This window comes from Plutella xylostella, chromosome 2 (genome assembly GCF_932276165.1).
Source record: "Plutella xylostella chromosome 2, ilPluXylo3.1, whole genome shotgun sequence".
NCBI lineage: Eukaryota > Metazoa > Arthropoda > Insecta > Lepidoptera > Plutellidae > Plutella > Plutella xylostella.
Window position 1 is genome coordinate 1,668,566 of NC_063982.1, and position 27,983 is coordinate 1,696,548.

A 27,983-nucleotide genomic window follows, 5' to 3' on the forward strand; every position below is an offset into this window, starting at 1 on the left:
TACTACTCATTAACTATCTACCAAATTAACTTTTAATTTGCAATGTTATCCTAATCGATATTTAATTAATTAGCTATAGTTATAATTATTACTTACTTACTTTATTCTAATTTCACATGATCCATTAACAGTTTAAACGCAATCTTTCACTGCTATGCACTTTAGTTGTCAAATGTTTATTTACCAATTGTTAAAACTCAATTTTCTTCCACAATTTCGTATGTAACATCATCATACCTAGATCAAAATTTGTAGTAAGTACCTACTCACCTAACTTTTTAAAGTGACAATTGGTATGAAAATTTGGGTAAATTCCACACAAACAATGGCATGAAAGGTAAGTAGATAATTTTACCTACTTGGTGGGCACTTATATGTACCTACACACACGGCGATAGAATCTGAGGAACAAGCGGGGCCATTGTTGTATTTCTATGTTATTGAAAATGACACATTGTGTGCCGCAGACAAAATGGTTCTGTAGAAAATTTGCTCAAAATACGGTGAATTTTACAAGAAACAAATTTTACACTTTAGTCTTCAGACTTTAGCAGATACAATGTAAGGTCTTGAATAACAGTGTTAAAGTTGTAGTTGTTAGCTGTGTTACCTAATACATTACGATTGGCACAAAAACGTTAGAGAGAAATTACTAAGGAACCCGAATAAAAAGTGAAAAGGCACGAAGCCACGCGATCGCCGGTTACTTCCGATTTTTCGTTTCCCGCGCACAGACGTGCCAGAGTGAATGTAAAGTAGAAAAAAAAACTCAGAAAAAAATGTGCATACCAAAGTGTTAGTGCAATGACTGTTTCTCATACAGCCAACGAAAGTAAACCTAATGGATTGGCGGGCGAAATTAAAAATAAAAATTTCAAAATTCGAAGAAAGTGCGAGCGTGCCAGCATGTTGTGGAAAACGGGACCTCTTTTGTTTTTAATAGTTTTCAGTTTGAAATCAGTGTTGTGTTCGGAAATTGAAAACGATGTGTTGACTTTACAAGACGATTTGGATTTAAAGGATGACGAGGAGGCTTCGGATAGACGGCGTCCTGCGAATGACCAGGAGAAGGATATTTTATTATTAGAAGCGTTAGGAAGGCGGAAGGGGTCGCGGCCCAGCAGTGCCTACAGTTCTTCGCAAGAGGATGACTCTATCATGGATTTACTGGGAAAAAGTAAGTTCTTAGAATAAGGAATCTCGCTTAGTTACTGGCCGGAAAACTGGCTTAGCAACATGTTTTTATTTTTATCCAACAGTTTTCTTTGTAAGAGGCGAAAGTTCTTTGATTGTGAACGTAGACACCGTAAAATATATATCAATATCAGTAGAGTTTCAAATAATTGAATAACAAGATTTTCCCGACAGACATTTTATAGCTATGTCCGGTTTAGAGTAACTTTATAGATTTCAAAGCGATAGAGATGCACTGTTGCTGCGCGGGAAACTGATGTTTATGACGCTATTACAATCTAATTATAATTTATTAAATTATAATCTTCACTTACTAAGGTTGAGCCGATCGTGGAATCGTATACGTAGTTACTCATTATAAATATTCTGCTAATTTAGTCACTTACGTTGAAGGATAAGGGTCATTGGATTATCCACTATTCAGCGATATTAAGTAAATACCTTAAAGTAGGAACCACTTTTTTCATTTTTCAGTATCTAAACATAATCACGGGAATAGAATGCTTTGCATTGCATAGCATAGCAAAAATGATGCAGCTTTCCGTTACCTTGAAAAAATATAGTTATTATTAGTCATTATAGAAAGCGATATTTACCTAATCTAATTTCTAATGATTGTGAAATTAGAATTAGCTGTGAGACGCGGAACATCATATAATTAGAAAGGCGTGTTATTGGATGTAGATGTTTTAGCATTAGTCAGGCATACAAAATATTGTTTGTTTAGCTAAAATCTACCATGATTCTTGATCCTACTAATATTATAAAGGCGAAAGTTTGTGAGTGTGTATGTTTGTTACTTCTTCACGTCAAAACGGCTGAACCGATTTTAATGAAATTTGGTATGGAGTTAGCTGACCTAGGACCCTGGATTAACACATAGGCTAATTTTATCGCAGAATTCCCACGGGAAAAGTTTTTAAGACGAAGCGAAGCTTGCGGGAGCAGCTAGATATTATACATATTCCACGTTTTTAAGAGTTTTCTGGTCTTAATTTTACGTAAACATGGTATAATATGGCAATATGAATTGAATACCTCAATTTACAAACCCCGGTTTGATTGTAATTTAAATAAAAACATACTAATCCCGTGCGTATAATATGATCCAGAAACGTGGACTATGATGGTTAATTCGACTCGTCCATAGATTTAAAGGAAACCGAGAAATGAAAGTAGGTCTGCTCGGGGTTTCTCTAAAGGACCATGTCAGAAATGAGATTATATGTATAATACTTATATATAAATAAAATTAATAGATGATAAATTATCATATATATTCTGAGACTAAAATGTTTTTGGTTTTTGGAATCGTCTAGGCATAATATATTCGCGTCAATCCATACTTAGTATATCATTATGATCAGGTAGTTGTCAAAATCAATATTTCAAATTAGCCAAATGTACCTACATAACAAACCGTCAATGTTTGAATAGGCAGTTTGTAAGTTTGACAAGGTACAAAAGTGTACAGCGACTTATGCAGCTGACTGTACTTACATGAAATTCATAATATAATTTAGCAATTCAATCAATTAAACTCGATTTCGACTGTCAAAACAAATTACAATATCTTCTAATGAACGACAAAATTATTATTGCAACTGTAAATGACATTGATTTCCTTTAGAAATAGTGTTGTAGAATGTTACGCAACGCATATTGACTATTGCCATACAAAAGAGTTCAACGCGCAAGTTCAATGGCTAGTAGGCGGTTTCTTTGATTGTGTATCAATAATGTAAGTGTTTCGTTTGAAGTAGGCTACATAACAAATAACATTTGGATTGAATGTGATAGAATATTTTTGTACTTATATTTTATGTTATATCAAGGACTCTAAAATACGTTTTACAGTTTAAAATAATACTTTTTTGCGTGTTTATAGCTAATTAAAATATTTAAAATTGGCATGACTTGTACAGATAATCCTGGCGCTTATTATTTGCAGAAATTATGGGCGCTAGTGAGCCCTATAGTACTAAATTCTAAGAAAGAGCCTATTTTCTTATTCTAAACCCTAGTCCAGCTCTAATGTTTGGTACCGACACAAGAAAGAAGAATATACAAAATTGTATACGTTCTTACATAATAACTATCGCTATTTCAGAGATACTATCATCAAGCTACAGTAAAATATATCCCAAACAAGATGCTTGTCATTTCGATATCATCAGCACGTGTTATAAGAAAGTGTTTGTTATAACTTTATTGCAACACGGCGCGTGTTCATGACTCAACAAATTTCACTCTTCGTGTTTGTTGTTTGTTATTTATATTTATTTATAAAAAGACGGATCTGTCCGCGGGTCGTTGTGAAGACAAATCGTCTTTTTGTACATTTACTAAAGTAGCTTGTCGGTGGTACTTTCTCTTAAAAAGTTAGTATTTTCGTAACTATTAGTATCTACTTGGTATTTTTTTTTGTGTAATACCTACGTACGCGCCGTATGATTTCTAACCGGATATATAATACTAGATGTTCCCGAGAGCTTTACTTCACCTTAAAAAGTTTTCCCGTGGGTATTTTGTGTTAAAAAGTAGCATGTGTGTTAATCAGGGTGTCAGCTAACTCCATGCCAAATGTCATTTAAATCATTTCAGCCGTTTTTATGTGAAGAAGTAACAAACATACCTACCTACTAACAAAAATTCGCCTTTATAATATTACCTAATAGGATATTTATTGGGAACATCACATAATATACCCCAGCGCGTCTATAGACTTATGATACCTTGAATTGGCTGAGTTTTGGTCAAGTAAAATTTAAGAATCAGGTAGAATTGACACGAAAGAAAAAGAAGATACCGTGAATTTCTTAGAATGGAAGTAACTTATTTACCGTTGATGATAAAAATTAATATCTACAAATACCTACACTCGCCAATGAAAAGGTTCCATTGAGAAAATCATCAAATTATTCCTAAACGGAATAAACTAACTTAATGACGTCTTCTGTAATATTTAACTTCCTTTAAAATTGTGCATCAGCATATTACCAACCAACAACGTTAATATTTTCAAATTTCCTATTAAATGTTTGAAAAAATTTGGGCCATTCGAAGTCTGAAGTTTGTAAGTGGAACTGTTTCTTTTCACGTCAGTGTAGTTACATACAAATAGTATTTAAAATCACCTAATCATTAAACGGTTCCAACCAAATAAATTACATTTGCTATTACCTAAGAGAACACAAAACACGCAGACAGATTAATCATAATAAAATTACGTTACTGCATTACTGCGTGCGTTAAAAAAACAGCTGTACGAATAGATCAAAGATGGCGGTGAACGGCCGCAATGATCTATAGACCAATGATCTATAGATCATTGATCAATTTCACTGTGCGCGTGCGCTTTTACTCTCGTCGTTCAATGATCTTTGTGGTCTGTTTAAACGATATTGTTTTTTGTTATTTATAGAGTTTACTTTAACATCGTGAGCAAAGAAAAAGTTCCAGTGACCAAATTACTCCTTAACGAAAGAAAAGTATCTTATTATAAAGTAATGACGCCGTCTGCAATATTGAAGTACATAACAGCGCATCAGAATATTACCAACTAAAAACGTAAATAGATAAATTAATATGTTCGAAAAAATGGGGTCGTTTTTGTGTCGGCATTTTGTGGGTGTAACTTTTTCATTGCCCGTAAGTTAATGTACGTATAACGTAAGTAGTTAGTATAATTTACGCGGTAGATAGGTATACAAGACGGCCGAATGGCGTAGTGGTTAGTGACCCTGACTACTGAGCCGATGGTCCCGGGTTCGATTCCCGGCTGGGGCAGATATTTGTTTAAACACAGATATTTGTTCTCGGGTCTTGGATGTGCCCGTAAAATGGCAATGGGCCCGCCCCCTATTACATTGGGACTAACATAACACTCTGGCGAAAAGTGGGTGCAGCAATGCACCTCTGCCTACCCCGCAAGGGAGTACATTAGTACAAGGCATGAGTGCGTGTGTGTGTTGTTTATAGGTATACATATGAGGATGGCGCGGGTCTGTCAACTAGGAATATAAGGGTTAGATCAGACGAGCGTAATTTTGTGAGTAGTTGCCCCACCCTCCGAACCCGGGCATCACAATACGCGACTCACAACTCACCAAATTACGCTCGTCTGGCCTCACCCTATCACTGTTATTTTAACGAATATAGATACAAATCTTATCAAAGTATCGTCACTCTCGATTGTGTTACAATGTTCTGGTTAACACGAAAGGAGCCTCTCGAGGAAGTCAGCGACTAATTATACCGACTAATCCCTTCACCACCGTGACAAACCCTCATGATTCAGGAGAGCTGACAGTATTCTGCCATCTTAACTGCGAGCTTCTTTAGTGTGTTATTTAGTAGCTATTGTACATAGCTTAACTTATTTGCAAAACTCTGACGGCATACGCTACAAGCAGCACCCCTCAGAAGGGTTTCTCTACACTGACGAAAATCTAGCGAACGAGAGCTGTTGTGCAAATGGCATGGTTGATACAACGAGATAGGTTAACCTGAAGGGCTAGTACGGGGCGCATTTAAGACGTGACAAAAGTTTTGCATCGCTGTCACTCACACCGCGCAGCCTCAAGAGAGAGCGCGACGGAGAACCTTTGTCACGTCTTATTAGCGCCCTGTGCAACATGTGTCTCGTCTTTGTCACCAACACGCTAAGAAGAAAACGTAATTCACATTTAACACTCACAAGCTCAGCATCTCTGTAAAAAATACACATGAAACATTTTATTCTAAGCTAATAGCATATGTTAGTTAGATAAATTTAGGAAGAAATTGATAACAAATATGACGACGTAGTCACGTCGAAGGTCAGACTCAGCGTGGAGGCCCCCTCGACGACGAAATCTTGATGTGCACTCACAAAACTCACTTGTCTCTTTATAATATAGTAAACAAATATAATAGATTAGAAATTTTATTTAATACTTAGTTTTATTAAACATTATGAAGTTATTATTAAAATAAAATATTAAGTACTTATTATTTAACTAAACTATCTAGATATTTTACAAATAAAAATGATAATAATATAAAATACTTATAACTGGCCTGGAAATATTCTACCCTTAATAAACAGGAGTTTATCAAAGGTAGAATATTTCTTTTAGTTCGCTGCCGTCGCCCGGGATGGTTCCGAGGAGGCTGGCAGCGTTCATAGATTAGATATATTTTTAGATAATAGTTTTATTTAAAAAATTTAATACCTACTATAATATTATAAGTTTAGTGTAAATAATTTGTAATAGGTAAATAATATAATGCCTAATGGCAGTTGGTGATATTTAACCGATATTACCCAAATTCACTATAATTCCGATAATCGCGACCGCGCTGAATTATAATGGCGGAACAACACGGCGAAGACTGAAGGCGAAGACATCTTGTCAAAGTAAAATTAACCTACCGTAACAAAGATTGATTTCAATCTACCCACATACAAATATTTATTAATTACACAATGTCACTTAAAGAACTCACCTAACTCACTACAAAATAATATTAATTAACAAATAAACATGCAAATTACAAACTACTTAACCTAATCAAAAATACCTCCTCTTATCGTACCTGGCTCAAAGGTTCATAATAATGCTGGCTGCATTGCCTCGCTGTATAGCCAGAGAGTCAGATACGATCCCGAGCGTCGGTCTTGGCCTCGCTCTCTGAGGCGGTCTTGGCCTCGCTTTCGGATACAAATATTAAAAGTAAAAAAATAAAAACGAACAGCATACGTGGATATAGAGAGTTAGTTAGCCCGTCAAGTTAACCCATACCTGTATTTTACTTACCATAAACTCACCAACCACCGTCTCTCTTCCAGTGATCCCGCAAACCTGTCGCTACCGCGGCGCGCGCTACGCCTGCGGGCTCAGCATATCCTGCGTGCTGGGCGGAGGGAAGCCCATGGACCTGTGCTCGGGGGGCATGATCTGGGCGTGCTGCGTGGACAGAGACAGCACGGAGCGGCCGAGCGAGGTGGCGCCGGTTGTGCATAATGCTAGTAAGTTTTATTATCAGCCTATAGCAGTCCTCTGGACGTAGACCTCAAAGGTCTACGTCCAGAGGACTGGATGAGATCACCACTGGATTCGATCTACAGCTTTCCGCATCCAATCTTGATCAACTACTTACCTATTTACATAATTATATTATACAAAATGGAGTTTATCAGTGACGTTGCCGTTGTCATGACAATTTACCTACCGAATTTAACATCGCTGATAAAATTCAACCCTATATAGCATTTGTTATCAGTTTCTCAGCATGTGCGTTAATTTTTTATGTGAATAACCAATCTTTTCTCTATGTGTATTTTATATGTATTGGTAAGCTGCGTACAGACCGGCCCAACGAACGCCCAACGATGGATAATTTATCATACATAATACAGGCCAGATTGCAGCAACGAAGGTCAACGAAACCCGTTCGTTGGCGTTCGTTGGGCCGGTCTGTACGCAGCATAATGTGATTTGCCTTAACTTTTGTTATAATAATATTATTATAACTACCTAATGTGAATAACTATTATTTTGTGAATAACGCACACTTTCAGGCCACCATTTAGATTTTCAGTTATTGTAAGATAAAAGAAACAAAGATAAGATAAAATATACCTGTACATAATCTAGGAACAGCTTACAATATCTATTTGTTAAAATTCCGCGGTGGTTAAAGCATGAACATAGATACTTATTTATTAGGTAGGTAAATATTTTGGACTACGTATTTAAATACAAACTCACCCAACACCCAATCAACCGAAAGCCGAAAACTTTTTAACTGTCTGGTGTCTGGTGTATTTATTTATTCTTTTATTGCACACTATACAAAAGTAATATGTACAATCAGGTGTATTCTATGAAAGACTTATTTAACATGGAAGATTTAGTCATAACCTCCACACTCAGCAGACAGATTAGACATTAAGGATGATGTAAAATCCAAAATACAAAAATCCTACACCAAAACCTGAGGTCAGACAGACGCAACACCATTGTCCCATCAAGGAAACGCACATAAACTGTCTCAAAAGAATACGTTATGAAACAAAACGTCATACCTAGCTTTAGACGTTACGCCGTCATGCACTGATTGTCTCGCTCTGCCCATAACACAGCCTTCTATCTGATTAAAATATTGCGTAAGTCGTCAGGGCGTCTTCAAACTTCGCCAGGCGACTACTGGTAGAAGTCTGGGCCCCGATTTTCAACCGTACCTACTCCGTATCTAAGTAATCGTATCTCAGATAAAAATTTCCACCCAGTGGTTTACCTTAGTCACTGTTTTAACAAAGATTCTGTGGGTTCCTAGAACAACTCTCAAAGAGAGACCACGAAAATCCAAAACGTTCTTTGGGATACCCTATATTGTGTACTTAGCTATGTCGTAGTTACCAATCACTTTGAACAGACCTATATCCAGCTGATAGGCTATAGTGTTTTACTACAGTAAAGTTTCACCACCGTCCCATTTGACACAATAAGCACCTATGTACACTGTACAGTGATGAGACAATTGTTTGTTAAGTTAAACGTGTTTGCACTTTCACACGGCGCTCCAAGATTCAAATTGTTGTTTTTTTATTCGCGCACTGATAATGTAAATAATATTATGTATCACTCGTCTGTGGGAGTTTTAAGGCTTTGTGGGTAACTGGGGCATGTGTTTTGGACATGTTTTGGTTCGTTTAAAGTATTATTTAAGTAAAGGAGAATGGCCATTTCTCTATGGCGCCATGACCCAGAGCGGCCATTGATGAAACATACACTGATGTGTAGTCCGTGACTACAGCATATACTGGTATTAATTTTATTATTATGAGACATGGGAGAACGAAGATATAGGTGCTGAAAGATCATGTCTTTCTACTGTACTAGAGGTTACCCTCGAGCTAAAAATTGATTTTAAAAGTGTTTCCGTGGGAATTCCTGGCTAAAAAGTATTTTATGTTACTTCGGGATAACGGGAACTTGAATAGAATGAAATAATTTTTGAAATTGGTCTCTTTATAAAAATAGGTTTCTGAGTGTGAAATGTGCAAAAATAATTATGATATTATTTGCATAAATAAAATCATGTAATACATTTTGTGATGCGCTATGAATTGGGAATCGCATGATTTAGATTATAAAACTTATTTGTGCGTGTACCATTCAGCAAAATCTTATTTAACGAAAAAAATATATTTAATTAATTTACTTTTGAACCCTAATATCTCAAGAACCCCATGGTTAAGATTTTTTTAAATATTTTTCCCTGATAATAGACATTTTTATCAATAACTTAAAATAGGTTTCGTGAGTGGCTGCTAACTTATGCAAAGCGGGTCAGGTTTCGCCATTCTTCTTTGCGCTTCTTGTGTTTTACGGGCAAAAAGTGTGCAGACAAAATTTACGTTTGATTTTTCCTAAAAGTAAATACTTAGTTATGTTATATATTATGTTATGTTATATATGAATAAAAATGACATGATTGTTAAATTTTGTTTTTTAGTGCCTGAAAAGTTAAGTTTCCAGTACTGATAGGGTTTTCAGATGAAACTTTAAAATTACACTAAAATTAAACAGAGATTAAGCTTAAATATAAGATAAGAAGAAATAATATAGAAATATCAAGATAATAAGAAATAGTTAAGCAGGTACTGGTAAGAAAGTTTAAGTACCTAATTGCGTTTTACGCTAATGACAAGCTTATGACGTATCATAACTTTTCACATTTATAAGTATTTATTATTATTACGATAATAATTTAATACGGCTCTCATTTTGCATTTATATTAGGTAGGTACTTCAACTGCTTGTGCAATTGGGTGGATGGAAAGTGAAATCTTTCGCCCTCCAAATCCCGATTCCGATTCTGACTCCGATTGATTTTTCATTAGAAGAAACAGTATCTTTAGTGGTATCGTCTAGAATAGCTTGCTGAAGACTTAAGTTTTTATCAGCGAAAATATCCACATTCATTATGATGGCGCTGAAAATAGGACATCACCACACTTCGATAAAAGCAATAATTGTTATCTATGCCTGCATGGATATAATTTCAATATTAAACTTTATCTATGATATCGCTTACCTCTCTCACGGACGTAAGTGAAAATGCAAGGCAGATAATTCGTCCGACTCCTTCAAGCGTGACTTTTGAGAGAAATCAGTTAATAAACCATACCTTAGTGAAAGTGAGAGGGTCCGCCTACTCACCCGTACTCACACAACACACAATACCTCCACTATAGCGGCATAACCCCGCGAATGCTATCGGAATTACATAACGTAACGCATTCGAAATTTAATTGTATACGCAAATAGCGAGTGTAATGTTTGCAGTTATGAATGTTGCGCAATCGACTTTTTTAATGTGTTCAATCGTACATAAATTAAATGTAAAGAAAGTGTTCATTGGTACTTGAGTGTAGGTAATAAACTTGACATTATTATTATGCTGCATACTATAGATAAGTTCAGTAACATTTAATAATATGTGTGAGAAATGTGTAGACGTAAATCTAGAGAGATGAGGGGAGAGTATAACTACATAAATATTATTTAACCCTTGAGCTTCGCGTTAAGTTCATTCTGAAACGTAGAATCTATGTTATTTACGATATTATACTAACGTTTTATAGTAGATATATAAATATTTTTATATATTTACTTATACTTAGTTGTATAATTTTAGTTTTATTTTTTCAGTTTTAATTTCTAAGCGTTCATAAATATTGAATTACTCTTAGCATAACATAGTTTAAGCTTGTCATGAAGAATATACTATAACAAATTCATTCTAACACATTTCACTAAACCCCGTGAGCTAACACTACACCCGTCTAACAGGTGACCTTATAGAGCTGATTGGCTCTTTCCCTCACGAGACCTTCGACTATCAATCCACAAACACCAACCAGTATGAAGACCCAATCATCATATACGCAGACAGCGCGCGGCCGAAACCCGGCTACAATCGGCCGAAACCGGATAGTAACGCGAATAACTGGCCGAAACCGGATAGTAACGGGAATAACTGGCCGAAACCGGATAGTAACACAAATAACTGGCCGAAACCGGATAGTAACAGACCGGATTGGGGCGACAGTTACGACCAAAACCACTATTTTCACGTGAAGCCCTCATACCACGAGACGACTACGCCGAAGCCCGAAGTGTACTACACGGATTTTAATCAAAATAATGCAGATAGTGATGATGATTATGTTCCGATTAGCACGCATGCCGCGAAGCCGCAACGGCCTAGCCATCCGGGTGAGATTTCTTGTGTAAATTAACTATTTTTTCGGACAATGTTGATGTCTAGTTAGCCGTCTAATGGGACGTCGAAACTCGAGATCTTTTTTAGACATTATCTCCCTTATAATGAAACGTAGACTATTATAAATATTGTTCATGTTAAGAACCGGTTTTAATGCAGAGATTTCGTACATAGTAGCAGTCAAAAGCCTGTTCTAAGCTGCAACTAGTTATATTTAAGCTACGTTTTATAATAATGGGGTAGGTATGTGGTATCGTGTAAACCGAAACATGAAAATATGGTACCAAACACAGTTACATATACAATTTGTTATGTTCTATTCTAAAAAAAGTCAAATAAAACGTTGTAAAGGACTTTAAATTGTTTGTTTATACTAGGTCTTGAGTTTCTACGTTTCTCGGTCTTTTTTTATCTACTTTTATATCTTAGCTTTTTATATATTTTGCACCGCGATTCTCATAATCATCACGCACCTTTCTGATTATTTTGTACAGCACACGCTTTTATACACATGTCAAGTTTTTTACACTTATGTATTTATGTTTTTTGTTTACGTACTGTATTTTATGTACTTAACTATATACACTGAAACAAAAATACTGAACAAATTATTATGTACGTAATGATTGTTATATGTTCAATGTTATGTGTTTATTGTTGTGTAAACTATGTAATTATTTATGTATTTTAAGCTTAATTTTGTTGCACGAAGCATGGTATTTTTTGTAGCACTACCTATGATAGGTACTTGTTTAATGTTTGTTTTATTTTTTATGTATATTTTTGGTTAAGGTTTTTCGGAGTTAATTAATGCCCCCCATAATATTATCTGTCTAATTGTAAATCATAGGTTACCATTTGTTTATCGTAATTCTATGTGTTTTCCCTGAACTAGTAAATCTTATTTTAAATCAATCCACATCAAACAAATGTTTCCTAAATAAATTACCAAGAACCTTTTTACCACCCCAAAACCAACACATCCTTAAAACCGGTTTAACCCAACAGGTTGCGGCGAACACTTCACCCGGTCTAACCGGATAGTGGGCGGACATTCGACCGGTTTCGGCTCGCACCCGTGGCAAGCCGCGCTCATAAAGTCCGGGTTTCTGAGCAAAAAGCTCGCGTGTGGAGGCGCCCTAATATCCGACCGGTGGGTCATCACCGCTGCGCATTGTGTTGCTACGTAAGTGTTTGTTTTAATATTTACTTTATTAGTATTAAAAGACCTGTTTTTCACGTGTCATCACATTATGATGACCATCCAATGGAACCTTTGTGCATAATATCCCCAAGGTCTAAACTGCCTTCCTTAGCTTGGACCATTTCCCACCACCCTGGTCCACTGCACGTTGGCGAGTTCCCAGTTTTACACATAGTTGTGGTAAATCTAGATGTAACTTTCCCCATGAAATTTTCTATAACCCTAAGAGCGATGGTAGGATACATTGTACTTAATTTGACTATGCGGGATTTTAACCCGCATCTCTGGTGTAAGAAGCGGGTAGCTTACCTGATTTAGCTACCACCTCTCCAAGCCGCTTTTGGACTCTATTTTCCATTGACATATACGTATAATCATAATTTGTTTGAATTTGGGGCAGCGCGCGGGTGACAGTTTCTTTAGACAAAATGTTCTGTCGGGCGCATCCTTCCTTTTGAAATTATTGGTATTTTATATATTACCATTACATAATAGTTAACACTCCATTTTCCTCCTTCCCCCCAGCACCCCCAACTCGCAGCTGCGCGTGCGTCTCGGCGAGTGGGACGTGCGGGACGCGGGGGAGAGGTACGTGCACGAGGAGTTCGCCGTGCAACGGAAGGAGGTACGTTGTTGTTACTTGTACAGTTGGGACTAGTACAGTTGTTGTTACTAGTACAGTTGGGACTAGTACAGTTGTTGTTACTAGTACAGTTGGGACTAGTACAGTTGTTGTTACAAGTACAGTTGGGACTAGTACAGTTGTTGTTACTAGTACAGTTGGGACTAGTACAGTTGTTGTTACTAGTACAGTTGGGACTAGTACAGTTGTTGTTACTAGTACAGTTGGTACGGATATCCGGCTCCTGCCTCAGTGCGCCTGGGTCAGTGGGACGTGCGGGACGCGGGGGAGAGGTACGTGCACGAGGAGTACGCCTTGCAACGGAAGGAGGTATGTTGTTGTTTATATAGGGTCCACGGGTCCACCCCGGGAGACACCTGACACAAAGGTGAAAATGACAAAGACAATATTTTCCTGGGTAAATATCCAGATACGGATATGTAGGTATACTGTGTACTTATCTAAAGCAGCCGGATATTCGAAAAAACATATTATGTATCTTGGTTATTAAATGATATCTTGGTGATTTTCTTCTCCTGATTCCTGATTCACCCTCAATGTTGTCATTATATACTTCAAACATTATTTACCTGAGTACAGTCTGGGGCAAAGAAACCAGACCCTGTCAAGTAGTATTTCAACCTGCGAGTATTTTAATTAAAAATAAAAAGTAGGTATTTCGTATTTACCTAATTTTATGTTTCACTCGGTAGCCTCTTAAATAAGATTTGGTATTGTTTTCAGGTGCATCCGTCGTACGAGCCGGCAGATTTCCGCAACGACGTCGCTTTAGTTCAGTTGGACCGGGGGGTCGTGTTCAAACAACATATTCTGCCTGTAAGTGAACCATATTGTATTATAGAGCATAAACACCACAACAACATATTTAAAATAATCCCTTTAAACTCGGCTAATTTATTCTTCTTGGTTTTGCTTTGACCGTAAACGTTAAGTTTGCAGGAAAAATATAGTTATGGGTGGGCGTATAATAAGCTACTTTTTATCCCGGAGTTCCCACGAAACCATATGCTTTGCAACCTTTCCCATAAACCTTGCGAACCTATATATATATATATATAAGACCCATGACCCATGAGTCAACTGCGGCCACTAGACAGGTTCGTTATCGACGTCGATAAACACGTTTAATGCGCTTTCCATCAGCAATAACAGCATATTTATGGCGAATAGCGATATAAGTAGTGACTTTTAGTTTTGTCGATACCGAACCTTTGTAGCGGCAGCTGGAAAGCCCACAGTAAACCCTAGTTTTTTTTATCAAAATGCGTATAAACCTAACACTCAATATGCCTACCTGCAGGTGTGTCTCCCACAAAAGCAGATGAAGTTGGTGGGCAAGATGGCGACGGTGGCGGGCTGGGGGCGCACGCGACACGGGCAGAGCACCGTGCCATCCGTGCTGCAGGTATGGAGCATACTCTGTTCTTCTTATTCTTTGTCTGTAAAACTAGTTGTTTATCATGAAAATATACCTAATAGGTATAGATGGCTAGACCACCATGCTGCACCAGACTTATTCGAATAAATTACCTATATGTTTAAATCCCTATCACAAGCTAGTAGGTAACCTCCACGAGCTGTGGAAGCCTGGATAGCACTGTGATGGTTATAGTTACCCTGATTACACATACCGAGTGTAGTGGCCGAGACAGTGTCCTCGGCCGTGCTCTCGGTCGATTGCCAGCCGTTCATTGGCCGATGATACTGCCTCACCACTCGGTAGGTGTAAGAAGAGTTTTAGGGACTGACTGGCGAAGTAGACGATCAGTTGTCAACAACCGATAACCGTTCGGATAGACGAGCTCTCAAGCACCGACTGCGAACGGACAAACAAGCCTGTCGGTATTACTGAAGATGCCGTGTGGCCAATTTGACAACAAAAGTAGTTCAACCCAGTAAAATTTTAAAGTCAAATACGACAAAAACTAACCAACATGCCTTCTCCCCAGGAAGTAGACGTGGAAGTGATCCCCAACGAACGCTGCCAGCGCTGGTTCCGCGCGGCCGGCCGGAGAGAGACCATACACGACGTGTTCCTGTGTGCCGGGTACAAGGAGGTGAGTTGTTCAGGTTTTACACTCGTGTGTTGTGTGGATGTAGTGTTGCAGGTTTTACATTCGTGTGTTGAGTGATTAACATTCGTGTTGTGGAGGTTTTACACTCGTGTGTTGTGGAGTGGTTGTATTCTATTTTTTTAAACAAGCGAGTACTAAAATTGTTTTACAGCGATGCTCCTAACAATGACCCATCTCACTCTGTCAATTTTGAAAATGTTCGAGAAATACTCAGTACTCGTTTGTTAAAAAATATACTATAGTGGTTTTGAAAAGTTGTCTGGAGTTGATGGGAATGGTTGAAAGAAGAAAAAGGTCGTGATCAATGGGCATAACCTAAGGAAATTGCACCCAGCTGAAAAAAAAAATATCATTAGTAGTTTCTAGGATTACACATTTTACACTCAAAATAAAAAACAAAAAAAAAACACGCACTCACGCCTTGTACTAATGTACTCCCTTGCGGGGTAGGCAGAGGTGCATTGCTGCACCCACTTTTCGCTAGAGTGTTATGTTAGTCCCAATGTAATAGGGGGCGGGCCTATTGCCATTTTACGGGCACATCCAAGACCCGAGAACAAATATCTGTGTTTAAACAAATATCTGCCCCAGCCGGGAATCGAACCCGGGACCATCGGCTCAGTAGTCAGGGTCACTAACCACTACGCCATTCGGTCGAACACTCAAAATACGCATAAATCATTCAAACCCAATACAGTTTCATTTTCTCAATATAATAAACCATCAGTAGCCCATCATCGCTTTAATTCATCAGAACAAGCCATAAGTAGCCCATAAAAATTGTTTGAATACAAACAAAACTATCAATAACAATAATAATTTAACTTACCCAAACCCATAGACTAATAGTCTATGCCCAAACCCCATCTCAACCCACCATAACACTTCAACCCTCATCTCTTTCCAGGGCGGCCGCGACTCCTGCCAAGGTGACTCCGGAGGCCCCCTGACCCTCAAGGTGGAAGGCCGAAGCACACTCATAGGCCTGGTCTCGTGGGGCATCGGCTGCGGCAGAGAACACTTGCCAGGCGTCTACACTAACATACAGAAGTTTGTGCCTTGGATTGATAAACTGGTTAGCCCTTAGTTGTGCTAGGCTATTGTAAATTATTGTGAAACGGGAAATTTTGAATTCAGTACTGTCGGGACTAACATTTGGTCATCGTAAATTTTATTTTATCAAGCCAATGTTGGGTTTTAGGTTACTAAATTTTATTTGGAATGCTTCATAAATTGTAAAGGAAAGGGCAAGTGAAATGTATGAAATATGTCCACCTAGCCACCTGATAGTTACTAAGGAGGAAGATACTATGATAAAATACCTAAATATTTCATACATTAGGCCATGGAAGTATGCATTAGGCAAAGGTAATGACTACTCATGACATTCCATCATATAAATTGTCATTGCACTAACATTTTGTGTTTAGAGGGCACATTTTATAGACCTCTCAGTCTTAAAAAATATTGCATAAAAATGATGTCATCAACATTCTTCATTCAAAATGAAATCATTAGCACCAAAACCAGTTAGAAATCATTACATTAGTTCATCACTATCATGCAACTCATTATCATTAGATAACCAGCATCTACTTATTTTATTCAAATCATCATTTTCTATTTCATTTGTTATAAAGTCCTAAATTAGGATGAGAGAGCTATGTGGCTCGTAGTTATGTTAATTAAATGATTGTTAAGATTTTGTAATAATTTATAGTTTGTAACTATTTATTTTATAGGCTATACATGTGTATTTAAAATGTTCTTTATTTTTTTATGTTTTATAAAACGTTTTTTTAAGAATTGTTGTTTTATTTCCTATTATCAGTTTAACAATAAAACAAAAATATATCTACGCTAAGATACATTTATTGACTATGTTCTATACAAACGTTATTCTAATATAGTGAAAATACATCTCTGTCTTGTAACAAAATATCAAAAAATATATTCAAATACTCCATAATGCAACTTGCGCTTTCAAATCCTCAAAGGACGTGTCTTTTCTAAACTAAATCTTTTATTAAATATTTAAACATATATGGGCACATATTTACAATATAGGCACATGGTAAGGCACTTTTGGCCGAAGCAATATTTGTATTTATCAGAATTGTGAATACGTAAGAACCGATGTATACCCCTTACAGAGTTAATAATAAATTGCAAAGGACTCATTAAAATATATCGGTACATATAACAAATATACAACATGTATTGTACATTTTTATCGGTATTAAAAGTGACTGATTCGAAACCAACTTATAACCAAAAGTTATTATGAATGATTAATTACGATAACAGAAGATACGAAACTTAACATTTACATATAAACTAATGTACAAGCTCAGGCTGCCAATAGTAACACAAGTCTCACAATAAGTGGTATTTTATACCAGAAACTAAACAAACCTTTTTAAATTCATCTCACCTAGACTATGTGTTTTACCTAATACAAAAGAATAACTGTGAAGTTTTTATTTATTTCTATAAATGGCATCATTAGGACTAAATTAAAATAACTATAACAACTATTATAAAAATAACAATTTGATAGACAGCGTCCCTTCATTTCCATCTTTCATGTATAGTTGTGTATACGTTATGTAAAAACATAAAACAAGTAAATCTCATCTTAGTTCACCATAAAAGTGTTTATTTTAATATCATTCTCATACATTTCTTTACCAATACAACATCAACAACAATCACTTTAACTTTCATTTTAAACTTAACAGTAAGATGCATAGCATAAAGGCATATCTTTGGATTACCATAAATTTAACATAGAACATTAACTTAAATATAAAATTCATTTTTACCCCAATCAAACCCTATTAAATGTCCAACAAAAACAATTCATACTTTTATTTAAAACGAGAATCTTTTTTGTTTAGTAAAATGGCGATGAGATGAGGGGGTTAGTAAACATTGAATACAATAAAATACCTTATAAACTCAATACATTAGAAGGGCTTATTACCCTATTAACATTTGCCAATATTTTAAATCCAATTGGAATAAAGTTATGTATAACTTTGCAAGCATTTTTTTAAAGAATCGTTATTCTGTGTTTTTATAAAACACACGTTCTTATGTGATTTCTTGTAATAATACATGTCAGAAAGTATATAGTCAAATTCAGGGTATTTGGTCGAAACAAATATAATTTATTTCCGACAGTTTTTATGTTTTTCAATAAACTTAATCAATTCCTTATAATTTCATTTATGTACTATATTTCAGTACTATCACGTTAGTCTGTGGTACACGTACTTTCAATAAAATACGATCTACCGCTCGCTTGTCTAATCCATATCTTAGCACGAAGTACTTGAATTTGCCAACAGATAGTGTGTTACTAGTTACAGTCTAGTTTAGTTTCACATCTCGCTGAGTTGTCCGTTAGATGGCGTACTAACTCGTCTACATATCACTAGTTTCAGTTTGAGCCACCAGGTGGCGTTAATCTCAATAGTTGCGACTGCAGCTGCTAGATGGCGCTACGCCACTAGTCACGGCAGGAGCCACTAGATGACAGCAATCTCAATAGTTTTGGCTGCAGCCGCTAGATGGCACTAGTTTCTTCATGTCTCGTGTTGCGTCCGTATCCGGTAGATGGAGTTAATCACTAGTTACAGCCGGAGCTGCTAGTCCAGTCTACCGCCGCTAGATGTCGCTAGTTGTGGCTGGGAGTCAGCAGCAGGCAGTCCTCGCCGCAGTGCACGCGGTATGTGGAGTTGTCCGGTAGATGGCGCACCAGCTCGTCGGTGAGACGCACGCGGGCGCCGTGCGGGCCCGCCACCAGGACCGTGTCGCATTCCTGGGGAGGAAAAAACAGTTATAAGAGTTTTGATGTAAGTACATAATAATATCTCTTTCGATAATAAGCTCTAACTAGGGATTGCAATCCGGTATGCTAACAAATAACCCAGATTTATCTAATCAAAACCATGGGAAAGTTCTAAAACATGCCATAATATGCAACGGCCGGATTCGACTGGATTGCAATCCCTAGCTGTAACTGTGCGTACGATGAAAGCACCGTCTACTTCTCGTTCGGGCGGTCAAGTAAACCTTTTGCACTCTACTACGTCTTGTGCAAACACTACAGGGTCACCAATTACCTTGACATTGGGCGGCAGCAGTCGCCTCAGCTTGTCGGCGAGGCCGCGCGCGGTCAGCGAGTGCAGGTACACGGCGCTGTATATGTCGCAGCCGCCTGCGCACACGTACACCGTGAGACGGGGCGACATGCGTCTGTGTAGTATATGATGTAGTGTTCATTACCTGAAGCGTCCGTAGTCGAGCGGGCCTCAGTGATCGTAACTGATCACTGAGGTTAAGCAACAACTAGGCATGGTCAGCCATTGGATGGGTGACCAATTTCAAGTGGTGCTTTTCTGGACGCTTCCGTGCCTCGGGCGGCACGTTAAGCCGTGGGTCCCGGTTGCTGCTTCGGCAGCAGTCGTTAAGCCTAGTCAGAGGCCTCCGGGCGGCTTGAAAACATCTGACAGTCGGGTTGCCCACTTACCCGACAACTCTCTCAGCACAAGCTTGCTTGTGTTGGGGTCCACCAACCCGCACTAGGCCAGCGTGGTGGACTAGGCCTAAAACCCTTCCTTCATTGGAAGAAGACCCGTGCCCCAGCAGTGGGGACGTGATGGGTCGTGATGATGATTACCTTGACACTGGGGGGCAGCAGTCGCCTCAGCTTGTCGGCGAGGCCGCGCGCGGTCAGCGAGTGCAGGTACACGGCGCTGTATATGTCGCAGCCGCCCGCGCACACGTACACTGTGAGACGCGGCGATATGCGTCTGTGGAATTGATAACATTAATTAATAGAGGCCGCACGAAAATTTGCGAATGGTGCTATGGTTAACCATAAAGTTCCGGGCTGAATTATGGTCCGGAACAGGTGTTTGCTCATTATTTTTGCAAATAATGCTGATACAAATACAAAGCGAATATAATTGCACTTCTGATCCAACAACACTTTTACCATGATGGCACTAAATACAAATTGCGTAAGTTTAGCTTTTACCATGATGGCACTAAATACAAATTGCGTAAGTTTAGCTTAGTTACCATCAAAGATTTCGAATATCGACCAAGACAGTAGATATCTTCTGTTTATTAATGTAAAATGTTAATGTTAATGTGTAAATGTGTATGTATAACTATGGGACCTGTGCCTGAAATAAAATGATTTTATTTTATTTTTTATTTTATTTATTAGGTTGTTGTAACTTATTGCTTTTGGCTCGAGCACTGATAAAACTCCTCTCTGTAAAAATGAATTTTAAACTCACTTGGCATGCAGCGCGTTGAATAGACGTATGCCATCGGCGAGTCCACAAATCTGGATGATGTCGTCACGGGACAGTCTGGAAAAGGAAGACAATTTATTATAATATATTTTTTCGTACAGTAATAATAGATATTTGCTCTTGTGTGTTGGACATGGCAGAAATGAAGCAACAGGCAAGCGTAACGTTAGACACTCTATGGCCCCCTAGACCGACGGCTTTAGAAAAGTACCCGGTAGTGGCTGTATTCAGAAGTCAGTGGAGGGAATATCGTTTAATGCGTCGCAATACGTAAAAAGGGTACACTAAGCCGAAAGGGGTGACTCAAGGGGTCATTCTGAACCACTTTTGTTCTACAAGTTTTATACTATTAGCAGTATACAATTTTTGCAATACCCTGTAGGTATATAACCTGCACAGTACCTGAGTAGATCGGCTCCGGAGAAGTTGGCGAAGGTGCTGGCGTGTGGTGTGAAGCGGTGCCGCGCCAGCCACGCTTGTGTCTCGGATGCAGACGCGTCTTTGGACAGACCGGAGGACTGTGGGACAAACACAAATGGTGATTAATTTCCTCAGAGGAGTCTGAGGCTGACACTCTGACCTCTAAGTACGGGTTTTACTATGCTATAACATTTAGGATGTCTGTCATCTGCATATTATTCTAATTTATTCTATTCTCTGTCAGCATCAGGATTCGAACCCGCATCTCTGGCGTGAGAAGCGGGCGCTTACCCGACTGAGCTACCACCGCTCCGTCATCTGCATACATTATCTGTCAAAAGTTTCATGATAATTTCCGCTGGAGGAGCTACTTTGTATGCGAGAAATCTTTAACTTTTATAGTTTTCGACATACAGGAACGATAGGCTGCTTTCCCAGTAACGATAACGCTGCCATTTTTTCTAGTGGAAATGCAGCTAAAACTTTAAAGAACTCATAGGTACAAGTGCCGAGTTAATTTATTTTGTTCTTTTCACAGTGTAAGTTTCTTACACAGAGTTGCACACAGGAACTTGAAACTAATATTGCCATTAAATCTATTGCCTTGCTTAGGCAGCATACGGATAGAAAGAGGCAGACATACATTCAATTCCATATATTCAATGCCGACAGTAGCTTAAATTTCCTTTTTGCAACTCTAAAGAACTCTTAAACCATATTTGATGATATTTTATTGCATAAGCAAACTCGTACCTTGTCAACTTCGGGAGCGGCCTCCTGCGGCAGGTCAGGCAGGATGGCGCCGGGCGAGTGACTCGGCGGCGAACTCACCTTCATGTCACTTGCACTGCGGAAGGAAATGTTTAGAGTTAATGTGTTGTAATTTATCCGAATGCAGGAAAGATTTGGAAGTGATTAGGGATGAAATGATTGATGAGGGTATACAGTGCTTTCAAAGACTTTTAATTTAAACAGAGGCTTACTAGTAAATCGAAAGTATTAAAGTGTTCGTTTTACTTACTCCTGGCAATAGAGAGGCTTCATCTGATTGGGCGAAGCAAGAATAGCTGAAACAAAATAATACATAATAATTATTTATTATCTCTTTGTACCAAATATTCGTCTCACATTCAGGAGATCTAGGCTTCTAATCCTAGCATGTATAGTGGCCTGTACAGAAACTTTGGTGAAATCTCTTACAGTGATATTGTTTTTGAGAGGGGGAAAGGTTTCTTTGCAGCCTACTCTACCTAACAATGATTACACCTTGAAGAAAAACAGTTGATAGATATTTTTCATCCTAAATTCCAAAGGACAAATTATGATAACGGTTGAATGAGGAAGGCTAAGACAGTAGTGTGGGGCTTCTTGGGAAAGGTATATGTCCAGCAGTGGGTATGCCACTACAGTCTGGGGCTTCATGGCATAACTCTTTGTCCAGCAGTTGGCGAATACAGGCTGATAATGATAATTTAATGTTATAATAACCTGGTTGGGGCTGCACTGGTTTTGTCATCATCACAGGGCTGCCTGAAGATTTCGGGGCCACACTGAAACAAACAGAAAATATTTGTGAAATCATTTATAAAATTTGGATTTTTTTCAATTTGTTGACTTAGATTTGGGCGCTAGCTACACTTAAACCTAAGCCCCATATTTTAAAATGAGGATGAAACTAAATGAATTGTATGAAATCTCTGGACTATAACTGGTTCTAGAGATTGCTTTAAGCAATAAGACCACCTTTTTTGTACTATTTTATACATAAGTTGTGATATTGTAATGTTTTCTTTAATGGTGCAAAATAAGGGGTATTCTATTCTAATAAACCAGGGCTTTATTTAATCAATGTAATGAAATATCCTTCCACCCTAAGGTTGTCTTGAAAAAATCGCTTTAAGCGATAAGACCGCCATTTTTGTACATAGTTTATAGTATTTAAGTTATATAAGTTTCTTTTATGTGTGTGTGTACAAATAAAGAATATTCTATCTATCTATCTATCTATCAATGTTTTATAATAAGGGGGAAGCAGGCAACTTTAGAGTGGTAGACTGTATTTAATGTCCTCACATTATCAATAACCAGATCATGCAACTGTAATCTACTTGAAGTGAATGATTGCACTCAGTACAGAGGCCTACTTGTAGTTACTATGTCAATTAGTCAGTTTAGCTCTCCTTTAACTGGTTATAATTAGATTTGTGTTAGCTGAAGGTGTCATATACTTATGTTGCATAATCTGGTATGGATGTAGCATTTAATAATGGTTGATGTGCATAAGATTTGTAGATTACACTACCTCCTAAAAAGTATAGAAAGTTATAAAATTTTGTGCAAAACTCTAAAATTCTTATCTACTGAGCTCTAAAAAGGATGGCCTAATTTAAGTATGGTTTATTTACTTTCACATGTTGTGAATTGTAGTTCTTGAAGATTCTGTGTTTTAAGCATGTTTCAAAGGTGACAAACTCTAATCCAGCGCAAGTGTTTGTCAACAACACAGTAACAAGAAAAGTATGTTTCAAATGTATAAATTATTACAGCCATTAAAAAGTTTTCACAATAATTTTCAGTATTGTTTTGTGCCATGGATACTATGACGACATTACAATCGATAATGTAATCTAATCTACATCATACTTTGTCATGTTCTCAGAGGCAAATTATCATGTTATCTTATTTATGCAATGTTTGGTGGATATCAATACTCTGTTCTATATTTATTTATTTATTGCTGAATCTAAGGTATTATTTAAGGATAGAAACCAAATGTATAGTTACTCTGTAATTGAGAGCTATTTTAGGGTCAGTAACATGTTTTAACTTTATTTAAGACTTATACAGTAGTGAGTACATACTCAAGTTTTTCAGCATGTTTTGAAAAGATCATGTTAAGTATTTATTTTTTTTTTTAAATGTTTATTCTTAGAAATTTCCTGAACTGAAATGAAATATTGTATAGAGATGAGATTTTGTATACAAAATCTTTTATTTATTTTACTGATTACTGATACAAAAGATTTATAATAAACCTTGAAATTACTGAGAGAAAGAGACAAAACATGACATAACTTTCACTCTAGTTTGAGGAAGAAAAAACTTGCAAGATTACATGAAACTGGATCAAACCGACCGATTGACAAACAGTGTTATCAAACTAGGATGTTATTTGAAGATGTTGTTACAAAATCATGATTTTATGACAAGATGTTCTTAGCTACTGTGCTCCATACTGAACATTAAACAAATAGGTAATTATGTACTGAAAATGACTACAAACGGTTTGCATTGAATCTTTATAGTGCCTCAACATAATAATGCAAGTATTGTGGGTACAGCATAACACCTCTCTGGTTATCCTCAAAGGTACATTATGTAGGTACAAGGCAATAAATCCTGTGTACTATTATTTGAGAAAACTACAAAACAAAAATGGATGATACTGTGTAACCTAGTATCTGAAGTACTATGATGGATCATGATTGCCAACTTTAAGGCTATGGACTGCTTAAAGCCTGCTACAAACACAGAAACAAGGATTTTTCTCATGCTATTTGCGATTGAGCTGACTTTATGTGCAAAAAGCAACAAACTATCTAACCAAGTCAACTTTTAAACATATTGCTAAATCTAAAATGATTCTTCTATTTATAGCTACAGGCAGATACTAACAATGAACATGTATCACATTATTCCATCAGCTGTTAACCAAACAAGCCCAATTGCCGGCCAATACCAGACGCCTCTACATCCAGTTCAAAGCGGAAACAATCAGAATAACCTCACCATAATAGCCTTACTTATCACCAGTATACTCTTAGCAATGAGGCCTACCTTGCATTGTTTATAGCCTGTTACTATTCTATCTATGAAACCTTCTCAAGATGTTCTATAATCATTCAATAGAGTGCATGAAAGGATCCTTTAAAAGTGTCTTCTTATCAACTGTAGCAGTAAGCGACTGATGATATTTTGTCTGGCTCATCCTTTCACCACAGTGACAAAACCTAGTACAGTCCCTCATTAGTGTCTCTGTCTGTCATAAACACTAAAATAACAACATTTAAAAGCAATATTTACATCAAACCAGCCGTGCGTCGGCGCGCCGGCCTCACGTGAACATTGGCCGACTGCAGGCGCCTTGCAACCTCCAAGTAGGCCTCATATGTCTCCGCCTCGACCTCCACATCCGCCCGGAGCAGAGAGAACTTCATCCTCAACCCTCGCGCCTCCACAGAGGTCAGCAATCGCGCCCGCAGCGCTACCCCTCGTCCCGCGTGCCTTGCACTAAGTCTTTGCTCTAAAACGAGCATATTTCTCGTCAGCTGTAGTCCTGGCGGGTTAAGTTGGCGAAGACAAATGCACCGGCAGCGTATCCCACGCAACGCCCGCCCGCCACCATAGCTGGAGCGCGACCCGCCTCAACAACCATTTGTTTACTGTATGCGCTTGCGAGAACGATCACTGTCTGTAGCCGTAGCTTCACTTGTCTAACATTATGCACTGGCACTTTCAAAGTTTCAACGAAGGCTGTATCGATAGATCACTAGTCTATATAGATATAGTCACTTTTAGCACAAGGAGTGGAGTTTTCAAGATATCTCCGGTTTGGTTCCGATCGCGATTCACAAAGTGGAAAATAACAAGAAAACCGCGGAGCACAGACCAAAAACAAACGTCAAAGTCGACAGCACGACGGCAACTGAGCGTTGATTGGTCGAGAGTAGTGAGGGGCGCTCGCGATTGGATTGAAACCGGTTCGAGTCGGTTCGCGGGGGAATCGGCCGGCTGAGGCGGCTCGCTTCGGTGCATTGGGAATAGAAAATGCCGCTATAGTGATGTGCCGCGCAGTATTTGATCGATTCATCGATTTTTTTACAGTGTGAAGTACTTTTCAAGTACGATTTATTTATTTGTCTCTTAGAAATCACGTGGTAGGTAACATAGCCAACTTATTCAAACCAGATTTATGTACCGTGTTTGTAATTATGAATATCATGATGACTGGGTATAGTTTTTTTTCAATAGCACAATCGAATCGAGTCTGAAGAAACATTTAATTTTAGCGATATCAAAAAAAACTTTATAGACTCGAATAAACAAAGAATATGTAATATGGATATGGAGTGGAATAGAATTTTTGCCTTTGGAATCAACATCAATAACTGGGTAGATTTTATTTTTTACGCCCGTAAGCGATTGCTTCCAAGCGGTCGTTTAAAGATTAACATTTCACACAGCCCTAATCTGAGCGAGTGCTCACATCAAAACAAAACACAACACTCCACACCATCCAGACCTAGCTCAACATTGGCAATAGTTCATCTAACGCGGAAACTACAAATACCAGCGATGTTGCTTTAAAAAATAACACTTCGCAATAAAAATGTGTCGGCGATAATCTGCACCACTCGTGAAATGACGGTGCGCCGAGCACTGTAGGTCAAAGAGTCAACGGCCTGGATCCTGACAAGCCCATAATACATCTGAGCGATGAGAGTAAGCCGAGAATCCAGCGAGGAATTTCTTATAAATAATAAAATTAAATCGGTAGATCCATCAAAACACAAAATAAGAAAATATAAGTACTTAAGTACTATGAACCTACTTACTTAATAATAAAGTGACCATAAACAAATATCAGGCAACCATTATATCGGTACCAGTAGATACTGAAGCCATTCCTGAAATAGAGCCTGTAATACCATTTCTATCTCAACAAAAACTGTCTCCAACGACTTTCTTTGCCGCAGCCAAAACCGATGCAAACAGGTTCAGCAAATCGCGAGCCAAGGAACGCTCTAAATATAGCTCTTTAAATACAAGATTGGGTCTTCACGTTCGAGGATGTGATGGTAATTCAAGCAGGATGCGGGCATTAGTGGCAGTTCTGGCCGGCCTAAGTGACACGACCAATGCTGAATGTCACCGGATATTGTGTAAGAGCAGAGTGCAACAGTTATCCAAATGCGATAATAAAGTAGATAACTAGGCCTTTCATAATTATGTACTTTCAAAGAAATGTTGATAGAAACCCAATACACCAAAAGAGACAAGTTTTCTTCACACAGTTACGTTTCTTTCCATAATTTTCCCTTACAGACTCGTTACGAGTAGCTATTCGCTTTGAAGGTTATTTCTCTAGGGAACTTTCCGCAACCTCAATGCCGACCGCTTTTATTTTGATAAAGGAAATCCGGTCATGGCCACTGCACTGATACTATTCGGTCACCAATTTCTTTACAAAACTCCACAAAATACCCACAGAGAGAAGTATCAGGCCTTCAGAGTAATCTTGAAAGTTTAGTTTGAATAGTTGTAAAAGTCGAAGACCAAGGCTTAATAGGTACATTCAGACCTCAATAAGGCCAAGAATGTACAAGGCAGACAATTGTTGTTAACAACATTGGTCATGCAAGCCTGAGTTAGAAGAGTCACGAGTTCACAGTGCACTTGCCCTGTTTACCATGCCATCTATTTATAAACTCATAAGTATAATGCGACTTCATTTTAAACTATTGTATCGGTGTATTGCATTCAGAAGGTAAGTAGGTAATGATTTTACTGACAAAACTTGTATTCACATTTTGACGAATATGAAATCTTAGTAAAGAAAATTGTTGATGTTAAATTTTGCTGTATCATACAATCAATGTTGGAGAACTGCTCCTGATACACCAAATATTATCGATTATTGCTGATAAGATTACCTATATTAAGAACAATAATATCGGTGACATAGCGACTTTACATTGTTAATAAGATAGGTTACAGTTATAACTGTATCCCTGGTAGGTAGATATTGAACTTTTCATTTTGAAAGAGCCAAGAAT

The 27,983-nt window shown here is 37.8% G+C and overlaps 2 protein-coding genes across 8 annotated transcripts in view; one reads left to right on the forward strand and one right to left on the reverse strand.

Moving 5' to 3' along the window:
- Window positions 1–708: 708 nt before the first annotated feature.
- On the forward strand, window positions 709–16,485 carry LOC105384407 (plasminogen). Its single transcript, XM_048633361.1, has 9 exons — window positions 709–1,177; window positions 7,028–7,207; window positions 11,040–11,465; window positions 12,481–12,658; window positions 13,202–13,301; window positions 14,043–14,135; window positions 14,620–14,724; window positions 15,269–15,376; window positions 16,302–16,485. Exons 1-9 carry the CDS (start codon window positions 805–807, stop codon window positions 16,479–16,481), a joined length of 1,743 nt encoding a protein of 580 aa, XP_048489318.1. The 5' UTR covers window positions 709–804; the 3' UTR covers window positions 16,482–16,485.
- A 761-nt stretch (window positions 16,486–17,246) lies between these two features.
- The window catches only part of LOC105384396 (transcription factor CP2-like protein 1), a 44,733-nt gene continuing 33,996 nt past the window's right edge, over window positions 17,247–27,983 (reverse strand). For 6 of the 7 annotated variants that reach the window (XM_048625512.1, XM_048625484.1, XM_048625417.1 and 3 more), the window contains 8 exons: window positions 22,636–22,697; window positions 22,169–22,214; window positions 21,901–21,994; window positions 21,130–21,245; window positions 20,710–20,784; window positions 20,082–20,214; window positions 19,525–19,687; window positions 17,247–19,220 (listed from right to left, as the gene is read on the reverse strand). In XM_048625512.1, coding sequence (XP_048481469.1) covers window positions 19,048–19,220; window positions 19,525–19,687; window positions 20,082–20,214; window positions 20,710–20,784; window positions 21,130–21,245; window positions 21,901–21,994; window positions 22,169–22,214; window positions 22,636–22,697 — 862 coding nt within the window. In that variant the 3' untranslated portion in view covers window positions 17,247–19,047. The remainder of the gene's footprint in view (window positions 19,221–19,524; window positions 19,688–20,081; window positions 20,215–20,709; window positions 20,785–21,129; window positions 21,246–21,900; window positions 21,995–22,168; window positions 22,215–22,635; window positions 22,698–27,983) is intronic. The other variant, XM_048625635.1, reaches the window with a different exon arrangement.

Coding starts and splice junctions, on each gene's coding strand:
- LOC105384407 (XM_048633361.1), top strand. CDS start 805: ATGACTGTTTCTCATACAGCCAACGAAAGTAAACCTAATGGATTGGCG. Junction 7,208..11,039: donor GCCGGTTGTGCATAATGCTA/GTAAGTTTTATT, acceptor CCCGTCTAACAG/GTGACCTTATAGAGCTGATT. Junction 15,377..16,301: donor TGTGTGCCGGGTACAAGGAG/GTGAGTTGTTCA, acceptor ATCTCTTTCCAG/GGCGGCCGCGACTCCTGCCA.